Source organism: Neoarius graeffei, chromosome 16, assembly GCF_027579695.1.
Source record: "Neoarius graeffei isolate fNeoGra1 chromosome 16, fNeoGra1.pri, whole genome shotgun sequence".
In the NCBI taxonomy this organism is placed as follows: Eukaryota; Metazoa; Chordata; class Actinopteri; order Siluriformes; family Ariidae; genus Neoarius; species Neoarius graeffei.
The window spans coordinates 48,455,460-48,466,967 of record NC_083584.1 but is presented as its reverse complement, the minus strand read 5'-3'; the positions used below and the strand labels follow the sequence as shown (position 1 = coordinate 48,466,967).

Below are 11,508 nucleotides of genomic sequence, written 5' to 3'. Positions count from 1 at the left end.
TTGAAATTTCATGACAGCAACACATCTCAAAAAAGTTGGGACAGGGGCAATAAGAGGCTGGAAAAGTTAAAGGTAAAGAAAAAATGTCAGGACATCTGTCCATGAACTGAATCTCAAGAGAAGGTGGGTCATGCAGCAAGACAACGACCCTAAGCACACAAGTCATTCTACCAAAGAATGGTTAAAGAAGAATAAAGTTAATGTTTTGGAATGGCCAAGTCAAAGTCCTGACCTTAATCCAGTCGAAATGTTGTGGAAGGACCTGAAGCGAGCAGTTCATGTGAGGAAACCCACCAACATCCCAGAGTTGAAGCTGTTCGGTACGGAGGAATGGACTAAAATTCCTCCAAGCCGGTGTGCAGGACTGATCAACAGTTACCGCAAACGTTTAGTTGCAGTTATTGCTGCACAAGTGGGTCACACCAGATACTGAAAGCAAAGGTTCACATACTTTTGCCACTCACAGATATGTAATATTGGATCATTTTCCTCAATAAATAAATGACCAAGTATAATATTTTTGTCTCATTTGTTTAACTGGCTCTCTTTATCTACTTTTAGGACTTGTATGACAGTTTGATGATGTTTTAGGTCATATTTATGCAGAAATATAGAAAATTCTAAAGGGTTCACAAACTTTCAAGCACCACTGTATATGATTATAGATGCATGTTCTCCTCATGTCTGCATGGGTTTCCCCCGGGTGCTTCGGTTTCCTCCCACAGTCAAAAAACATGTGGATCAGGTCAACTGGCTACTCCAAATTGCCCATAAGTGTGAATCGCTGTTTATCTGTGTGTTAGCCCTGTGATAGATTGGTGACCTGTCCAGGATGAACCCCGCCTCTCACCCGAAGTCAGCTGGGATTCACTCCAGCTCACTCACCACCCTGACAGAAAGGAACATAGATAATGAGTGGATGGATGATTATAGACTTCACATCTAATATCACCACCAACCAATATCCCCCCTCACCACCTAACTTGCCAGACTGGTTCGTCAGTCTTCTTCTGCCCATTCTTCTTCTTTTAACCAGTGACAGTCACTGGTTGCAACTGCCTTGTTGAAATCAGGTCTGAAGAAGAGGTGCCATAGAAAATCTGACTTCTTGTTTTTAAGTATTTTTATTTTAATTTTCTGTTACTTTGACTTTATGTTTTAGATTGTTGTCTTGTTGCAGGGTATACAATCATTGGGTTATAGCCACAGATTTTATTTTTAATTTATTGGCTTTTTTTATTTATTTTGTAGATAACCTGTAAAAAATATCATGTTTACAGTTTCATTTTATCCAAAAGAATTGGAATGCAACTTTTCCTTCTCAACCATATCAAGTATAGCTATGTAAATAATGCAGCATAGCACATTGGAGGAAACCCACGCGGACACGGGGAGAACATGCAAACTCTGCACAGAAAGGTCCTCGCCGGCCACGGGGCTCGAACCCAGACCTTCTCGCTGTGAGGCGACAGCACTACACCACCATGCCGCCCTTATTAGTTATTATTATTAATAAGACATATTTTATTATTATTTCTATTTCTAATTTGTTTTTATTAATTAATATAATTAATATTATTATTATTAATACATATGTTATTTTATTATTATTATTTCTATTTTTAATTTAATTTTTTATTATTATTCAATATTATTATTCTTAATTATCATTATTAATACAAATTGTTATTTTTATTATTTATCATTATTAATATTATTGTCACTATTTTTATTTTAAATTTGTATTATTATTATTATTATTATTATTATTATTATTTTAGTATACTATTGTTTACATAATATTATGTATTTACTATTTACCCCTATTTTGCCATTTGATTCTTGACAGACCACAATGCAAATAAGTGTTATACACGTTCTTGTGTTATCTTAATGTACATTATATTTATGTATTTTGTGCATTATTTTACTAAATAAGGGCGGCACGGTGGTGTAGGGGATAGCACTGTCGCCTCACAGCAAGAAGGTCCGGGTTCGAGCCCCGTGGCCGGCGAGGGCCTTTCTGTGTGGAGTTTGCATGTTCTCCCCGTGTCCGCGTGGGTTTCCTCCGGGTGCTCCGGTTTCCCCCACAGTCCAAAGACATGCAGGTTAGGTTAACTGGTGACTCTAAATTGACCGTAGGTGTGAATGTGAGTGTGAATGGTTGTCTGTGTCTATGTGTCAGCCCTGTGATGACCTGGCGACTTGTCCAGGGTGTACCCCGCCTTTCGCCCGTAGTCAGCTGGGATAGGCTCCAGCTTGCCTGCGACCCTGTAGAACAGGATAAAGCGGCTACAGATAATGAGATGAGATGAAAATGCAATTTATTCTGGTCAAGGAGAATTCCAGGATTTGATTGGCCGGTTGCAGCTGTGACGTCATTTCCTGTTACGTCACGTCTCACTCACGCGCTTCCTTGTCATTTTTTGGTGTGTGCTGCTTTTTCTACGATGCAGCTTGAACTCGTGATGAGTTTGGGATTAAAACTCATCACAGCGGCTCCTCCTAAATGAGGTTTGATGAAACGGTGAGTCGCCTCGACCGCCGTGTAAATAATAATAATATGATTTAAAGGGTGATTTTGCAGTAGATGTTGGTGTGAGTGTCACTTCTGCTTCTGTACAACATGTGTGTGTGTGTGTGTGTGTGTGTTTGCGCGCTTCTCTGAGTCTGGGTGTGTAAAGAGGCTGCTGCAGCTGCGTTTCCATAACACCGACATAAACAACGGGTTTATTCGAACTCTTGCACAGCCAGCCGGTGTAGCGAGCAGTGCTGGCCGGGTGTAGTGAGCAGTGCTGGCTTTGTGGTTGCTTTTAAATTCTTTCATAACGATATGTGACGGTCTTGTCCCAATTGGGGTGGGAAAAAAACCCAAACAAACGCCCCCATGAACTCTTTCACTTCCTCCGAGTTCAGGATGTGACGTCATAACATCAGACTCAGAATCCTGTTTATTGGCCAGGTAAAAAGAGGTTCACTTTAAGATCCTTCACAAAATCTATCCAGTGAACGGGTTTATCTCCAAGTATGCAGACATACAGAGCCAGAGGCGATTCTAGAGTCTGTTGTGGCCCCAAGCAAAAATTTCCAGGGGGCCCTTCTGACCAGTGTTCATCACCAATATATTAAATAATCTGACACCAACGAAAAATGTATGAAACCAAAGTTTTTTTAAATTCCAAATGTGAAAATACAATGGTAAAGAACAATAAAAAACAAAATAAATAAGCCCTCGGGCCCCTGACTCTCAGGGGGGCCCTGACTCTCAGGGGGGCCCCAAGCAGTTGTCTGCCTTGCCTATTCACAAGCTGCGCGTCTGTACAGAGCTTTTGTACCTTTTGTGGAAATATGGATGAAACCTTGATTCATCTGTCCTTTGAATGTCAAATGACTGACCTTTTTCTTATTGACTTTAATAAGTACCTCTTTGATCACTTGGATGTGGCTTACTCCCTTAGTATCAAAGATATATATTTTTTCTATTATGAAAATCCTGAAAAGAAATCCTGGGAATATGTTGTGAAATTTTATTTTTTATTTTGCAAGCTAAATTTTTTGTTCATAAACAAAAATGGCAAAAATTACAAACCCTCTTTCTCTCTGTTCTCTTTAGAAATGGAAACACTCTTTAAGTCTTTAAATATAGTTAAGAAAAACTAAAAAAAAATGACAGTGTTGTGTCTTATTAGCACAGTATTGAATAGGTGATCTGCTAACTCTTTACATAATTGATTACTTGCATTCATTATATGTTAGGTTTTTGTTTCTTTTTTTTAACTTTCTGTTAATATCTGATGTCTATGCATTTCCTTTAAATGACTGGCTTTGTTGTATTGTGTTGTTCTAATAAAGCATTCAAAAAAAAATGATTGGCCAAGTATATTGACGCACGTGAGGAATTTAGTTTCGGCAGCTGGTGTCGTGCAGTGATGCAGTAAACACAGTACACTGGAGCGGTGGCTACAATTATCGATACCTTAATGATCTTTTGGCCGTTGCAAAAGTAGAAAAATACTTTCGGTGCATAAATTGTGCATGAATAATTACTCAAACTTGCAATGGAGAGAAAGAGTTGATTTCTGATTACTTAGCTTATCAGATCACGTGACACCGTTCTACAAGTATTGACACATTTGTCCACAATTATCGACACCGTTTCACAATTATCGACACATTATTATTATTATTATTATTATGTGGTATTAAGTTTTTATTTAAAATTTGTTTTACATAGACTTATATTTAGTACAAAATATATTTTATATAAATATATCGATGTTGGTGTTTACATAAATGAAGTAATTCTGTTTTTGTAAACAAATGAACTGATAATGTTTAACCTGTGTCAGGAAATCTTTTTTTTTTATTCCACTTTGTAAGTATTTTCATAGATCACGTTTTGTTAATCATTCGTTGTTATTTGTATTAATTTCTAGTTTTGTCGTCTTCATCTTCTTATGTCCCTGTCACAAATGACGATGGGGGACACTGTCGGCGTTCATGTCTCTTTTGTCTCTGCTGGGCTGCTTAGTTTTGTAGTTTACCAATAAATGTCAACAGTAATTGGCATTGTAACCACATAAAAATCCAAGTCAAAGGTCGCATGTCATTCCTCGAACCAAAACTTTATATTTTTACACCTAAAAATATAAAATGTCTATGGATATTGTAATATGTGGTAGATATTCACAACAAACTACCCAAAAAAATGTATGAACATGTAAAATATCCTGAATGGAATAGAAAAACCTGAATATTTCGCATCTCCCATAACCCGGTACGGAACAGAACAGTCCCGTCACGTATTTTCTTATGTTTGCCTTGTGGGTTTTTATATGCTGTTCCGTCCCACGTATAACAAGTGTTCCGTCCTGCAATACCGTTTTTGTGACGTTTATTTACATAATGTATAATCTTACCTTTTTTGTTCCAGTTTCACAGAGACATCCGTCACGTCCACCATTTTATTAATCAGTACTTACATTAGTCATCCCGCCTTTATAGATGAACCCGTCACGTATGATAAAGTTAGAATAAAAACAAAATATATTGTTTAGTTGTTTTATTGTCAAAACATATAACTTAACTATTTATTCATCCATTTTACAATTTCTTGCCTCTTCCCCTACCTCTACCTTTTCATTTCTTCAGCTGACATTGTATACACTTCAAGTTCTTATCTTTTTTGATCTGTGCTTCTGTTTTATGACCCACGTTTTCACAATTAGTGTGAAACCACATTTTACATTCATTGCATATCTGAATCGTCTGGTAACTTACAACTGCAGTAAAGCCTTTCTACATAAATGGTTCTATATCAGTTTTCTCAACAATTTTATGTGAGAACAAGTTTGTTTTGCATACAAGTATGTAAGTGCTCTCTCATGACCCTAACATCATACTCGACAGTACACGGGTCAACGTCATGTAAAATACTGAGACAGTTTGCTATGGCAAACACACCACAGGAATTAGTATCAGGTTGGGATTGAACATCTACAAATTTCAAAACTAGCGACCTTGATGACACTGGTCTTGCAAACCGAGCCATACTACAGTACTTAAACATGTTAACCTGAGATAGTTGCCTCCTCCACTGTCTAACACATCAACATCTCCGTCATGACAGTTAAAAGTTGAGACAGCTATCCAGTGAGAACCCATCCCAACAGGATGGCGCTCGTTCTGCCACATGGGATTTGTTTGTGACGTCACGCCAAGGTATGTTCCGGGCTTTTAGATCAATTTCAATTGAAAATATCATGAATGTAACGTTAATACAATGTAACGGGATATAATAATGCTGGATAATGCTAGAATACATGACAGTGATACATGTGAGTACAAGATGTTAAGTATGAAACCCCTGAATATTTAGAAAACGTAACGTTATTGTAATGTTCCGGTTCATACTTTCCATACCGGGTTATGGGAGACACCGAATATTTCAAGCATGTAATTTTTTATATGCAAGGAATTTAATTCTGGTCTAATTCTATTTATTGCAGTCGGATTCTAAACATTCCATTCTGTTATGAATCAGAAAAAAAATTCTCATAAATCACAGCACTTTTATTTATTTTTTAAAGTACTTCATCTACTTCAACAATGTTACACAAAGATCGAGCCATAACAGTTGTAAATGTCACTTAATTCCACAGGGTGTCGATAATGGTGGACACTGATGAAAGTGATCACTATTATTGACACCTCACGTGACTTCTCAAATGCGCGTTTAGATACAAAATGGTGGCTGTTAAATGGAAGAGTAAGAAACAAAGTAGGTTTCGACAAGGGGATCATGAAATATCGGTGAATTTGATCAGTAAAAACATGTCCATGATCTTTCCACCACGCTTACCTGCGATGATGTCCGAGTTTTCCTCAGATTGCTCATTGTGCTGTGTCATCAGACGACAAGATCAAAGGGCGAGGCGGGTCTTCCGGTTGATTGATTAACCAATAATAACTGTTGTAACTGAAACTCACCTTTTGTAAAATTGTTTTGAATGGTAAATCTGAAAAGGTGTCGATAATTATGGACTGTCAATAATTGCTCTACTATATGACCACAAGTTTGTAGACGCCTGACCGTCACACCCATCTGTGATTCCTTGACAAACTGTTTCCACAAAGTTAAAAGCACAAAACTTTGCTGTAACATTCCAGTTTCCCTTCACTGGAACTACAGCCCTGTTTACGCTTGGTTTTCAAAAGCGTCTCGGGTGTATTAAATGCTGAATGAGTATTTGGATGCACTACGGATTATGACATCCTACCCACAATTCCAAATCAGAAAAAGTTGGGATAGTATCGAAAATACAAATAAAAAAAGAAGTGATTTCTAAATTTACTTTGACTTGTATTTAATTGCAGACAGAATGAACCCAAGATATTTCATGTTTTGTTGGTCAACTCCATCCATCCATTATCAGTAGCCGCTTATCCTGTTCTACAGGGTCGCAGGCAAGCTGGAGCCTATCCCAGCTGACTATGGGCGAGAGGCGGGGTACACCCTGGACAAGTCACCAGGTTATCGCAGTGGTCAACTACATTTAATTTGTTAATTTAATATACATCCATTCCTGTGTTTCAGACCTGCAACACATTCCAAAAAAAAAAATTGGAACAGGGGAACTTTAGGGCTAGCAATGAGAAAACAATTAAATAATGATGTGATTTGAAACAGATGGGAAAGCCATGGCCTAATGGTTAGAGTGAACCGTGAGTTGGCCTAGTGGTTAGTGTATCCGCCTCTTGATCGGGAGATTGCAAGTTCTACTCACGGTTGGGTCATACCAAAGACCATCATGAAAATGGTACCTACTGCCGTCTGGCAAGGCACGCTGCAATACAGATGCGAGTGGGGAGTCAAACTCTCGTGGTTACCAGAGGACCAGACCCCCACTGTAACCCTAGCTATGTAATAGGCGAGAGGCTGAGGGCTACGGAAACGGAGATCGGCGCCACCCTATGCGCCACATGGCGTGGGAAGGACTTTGATTTGATTTGAATGGTTAGAGACACAGCTTTGGGACCAAAAGGTCATAGGTTTGGTTCCCAGAATCAGCAGGAATGGTTGATGTGCCCTTGAGCAAGGCACCTAACCCCCAGGCTGCTCTGGGTACATTGTACATCGCTCCGGATAAGAGCGCCCGCTAAATGCCCGTAATGTAAGGATCATCATGATTTGGTACAAAATCAGTATCCAGAAAAGGCTTAGTCTCTGAGGAGCAAAGATGGGATCTCCAGTTTGCCAACAAATGTGTGTGGGGGGGAACAATGTTCCTCAAAGAAAGATTTGGATACTTCACCCTCTGCTGTGCAAAAATGAATATCATGAAACAATTCAAGGAGTGTAAAGGAATTTCAGTGTGTAAAGGGCTCAAGCCTAAGCTGAACACTCATCACAATGTCCGATCCCTCAGACGGCACTGCATCAAGAACAGTCATCCATCTATAGCTGATATAACCGCATGGGCTCGGGATTACTTTAACAAACCTTTGTTAAGCTACAATACGGAGTTACAGCCACAAATGCCAGTTAAAACTTGACTGTGCAAAAACGAAGCTTTATGTTAACTGTGTCCAGAAGCACTGTTGTCTTCTCTGGGCATGGAGATATCTGGCAACATTTTTTTGAAATGTGTTGCAAGAATCAAAATTGAAGTGTTTTTTTTTATTTTGGGAAAAAAACAATTCTTGAGGTAAAACAATGTGCTGTTGTATTGTTTTTGAGTTCAATACAGGTCAAATATTATTTACAAACCATTGTTTTCAGTTTTAATTTCAATCTCAACATACCATCCCAACTGTTTTCTGATTAGGGTTTGTAGTGTGGTGCTATGAGTGTTTGGATGTACCCATGGTTTGCCAGGGTTAGAGTAGAAGAACTTGAGTGTCCTGACCTCAACCCCACTGAACACCTTTGGGATGAACTGAAACACCAGTTGCACTTCAGACCTCCTCACCCAACATCAGTGCTTGACCTCATTAATGCTCTTGACCACACATCCCCATAGCCACGCGCCAAAATCTAGTGGAAAACCTTCCCAGAACAGTGGAACTTATTGCAAAGAGGGAATAAATTCTGGAACGGGACGTACAACAAGGACAAAAGGGTGTGATGTTTAGGTGTCCACAAACTTTTTGGCCATACAGTGTAGCACTTCTTGTTAAATTAGTTGTGCTGTATATTATTTTACGTATTAGTTTGTTAAATCTGTAGCATTGAGTAAACAGTTTGCCGTTTTCAAGACGAAAATATGCATCCCTCACAGGTAGTACCAAAAGATGAACATGGAAGTCATGTCCCCTTCAGTTTTGTATCTTAAATGCGCAGAAGTCAAAATTGATGGAGTTCTGATTTCTCACTTTTGAGGAAAATCTCCAATTCCATAAAAATAAAGTGAGGGGATTTACTGAACACTGTACTATTAGCTAGAATAAATTACGTCGTTATTCTGTTGTAACTGCGCTGTCTGATACATACACTCACCGGTCACTTTAATGGGAACTAGTTCTTGATTCTAAGATCCCTGTTCTTGGCTGCAGGAGTGGAACCCAATGTGGTCTTCTGCTGTTGCATGCTGAGATGCTTTTCTGCTCACCACGGTTGTAAAGAGTGATTATATGAGTTGCTATATCCTTCCTGGCAGCTTGAACCAATCTGGCCATTTTCCTCTGACCTCTCTTATCAACAGGACGTTTGTTTCGACCCAAAGAACTGTCGCTCACGCAGTGTTTTTTGTTTTTCGCATCATTCTGTGTAAACTCTAGAGACTGTTGTGTGTGAAAACCCCAGGAGATCAGCAGTTTCTGAAATACTCAAACCAGTCCATCTGGCTCAAACCAACACCCATGCCACAGTGAAAGAAAGTCACACTTTGAGATCACAATTTTTCCCATTCTGACGTTTGAAGTGAACATTAACTGAAGCTCTTGATTTGTATCTGCAGGATTTTATGCATTGTGCTGCTGTCAAGGGATCGGCTGATCAGAGAACCGCATCAAACAGCAGACGGATGTATGGGTGTTCCTAATAAAGTGTATGTATACTTCTGCGGCTTTCATCTGCTTCACTCTGTAACAGTCTGTCGTTTTGTTTTACCTTTCTAAAAAGCAGCTTCTTTAAGATCTGTGGACCAGGAAGACTACACGCTGCCAGGACCTGCTATAGGAATCTTAACGTTTGGGTCAGACTGAATTCTCCTCTACGCAGAAAATGTCGATAATGGACCACAGCCCCACGACTGGTGTTGTGACGATCATCGTGATCCTGATTGCCGTTGCTGCTCTGGGCGCGCTGATCTGCGGCTGCTGGTGCTGCTTACGGCTGCAACGCTTCGCTCAGTCCGAGGATGAGGAAAGCATCGTTGGCGAGGGTGAAACCAAAGAGCCTTTGGTGCAGTACTCAGCCCATGTTCCTCGGGCAGATCATAAGATCAAACTCACTCCTACCCTCACAGAGAGCCACAGCTAATGGTTCTGTTTAGAAAAAGCTGTGCTGGAGGTGATCCATGGAGGGATCACATTTCTTTGCTCCTTTTATACATTACAAAACATAGCACTGACGTGAACATCCTGTTGTAATGAGAAATGGTTTCAGGTCAAAGGCAGAAGAACAAAGCGAGCGCATGTATTCGTCCAGCTGCTTCTAAAGTCTTTGTAGTTTGAATGTTTTTGCACTTTGTGGTTGTTTAGTGGAACCCTGTAATCATGTGAAACTGATGGTGTTTTTTTTTTTTTTTTACAACTAGCTGACATTTTATTTATCTAAATTCTGTCCTTGGGTACAGATACTTCTTCTGTTGTACTATTTCACTTCCAGCCAGAGCTGGCTCTGGTTTAAAGCTAGTATGTGTAATGACTGCACATATTTGGTATCAAGCTACTGCATATTAACTCAACAATCCATTTAATAGGCCAGTTAAATCAATCATGCGTCGTAGTTAGTGATTCAAGAGCCTTCAATTACACGTTTAGTCTCCGACATGAAATCAGAAAGCTGTGTGTGCAGATTAAACACGTTATTCATAATGCAGGGTCAAGGCGCTCTGCTGTCTACTTTTTTTAGCATGGAAATTAGATTTGTATTTCATTTCTACATACATGTGCCATTAGATGCTCCTGTAGTTCTGATCTGCGAAGAAGCCATCAAGAATGAAAACCAGTGACGGGGTCTGAGTACGTGGAGGCACAGGATCCTAGAGGTATTCATTACCGTGGCTGAGCATACTTCTGTATGGAATGAGGAGTTTACTTGAAAGATGTAAATAGTTTTTCACCTTTGTCATGTTTTGGGGGGGGGGGCTATGAATTGTCGTATTTCCTGTATGAATGAATAAACTGTGATTTGATCTTAAGCATAGGTCTTTGCATAAATATATTTTTGGAGGACCAGTTCATCTTCTCATCTCATATCATCTCTCGCCGCTTTATCCTTCTACAGGGTCGCAGGCAAGCTGGAGCCTATCCCAGCTGACTACGGGCGAAAGGCGGGGTACACCCTGGACAAGTCGCCAGGTCATCACAGGGCTGACACATAGACACAGACAACCATTCACACTCACATTCACACCTACGCTCAATTTAGAGTCACCAGTTAACCTAACCTGCATGTCTTTGGACTGTGGGGGAAACCGGAGCACCCGGAGGAAACCCACGTGGACACGGGGAGAACATGCAAACTCCACACAGAAAGGCCCTCGCCGGCCCCGGGGCTCGAACCCAGGACCTTCTTGCTGTGAGGCGACAGCGCTAACCACTACACCACCGTGCCACCCCAGTTCATCTTCAATGTTCATTTCACTTGACAGTTTAAAAATCCAGATGTAACCACATCCAGGAAGCACTCTGATCAGATTCCGATCGAATCGCACAAACCACCTTCTGAGGTAGTCAGAGATATACCTGTATACGGCGACACTGCCTGTGTAATGTAAATGTGCTTCAGCGTGCCCTTGACAACACAAAGAATTGTGCATTAGATTGGGATCTCACCAGATC

The 11,508-nt window shown here is 40.0% G+C and overlaps 1 protein-coding gene across 6 annotated transcripts; it reads left to right on the top strand.

Moving 5' to 3' along the window:
- Positions 1–2,412: 2,412 nt before the first annotated feature.
- Positions 2,413–10,889, top strand: snn (stannin). Of its 6 annotated transcripts, none has more exons than XM_060943100.1 (4): positions 2,413–2,527; positions 5,630–5,721; positions 9,459–9,526; positions 9,626–10,863. In XM_060943100.1, exon 4 carries the CDS (start codon positions 9,725–9,727, stop codon positions 9,980–9,982), a length of 258 nt encoding a protein of 85 aa, XP_060799083.1. In that variant the 5' UTR covers positions 2,413–2,527; positions 5,630–5,721; positions 9,459–9,526; positions 9,626–9,724; the 3' UTR covers positions 9,983–10,863. The 6 variants fall into 6 exon arrangements, 5 of the variants coding, with proteins under 5 accessions (XP_060799083.1, XP_060799084.1, XP_060799081.1 ...); XM_060943101.1 differs by having other exon boundaries at positions 9,623–10,863; XR_009656806.1 differs by lacking the exon at positions 5,630–5,721 and having other exon boundaries at positions 9,459–9,548; positions 10,624–10,889.
- Positions 10,890–11,508: the final 619 nt, after the last annotated feature.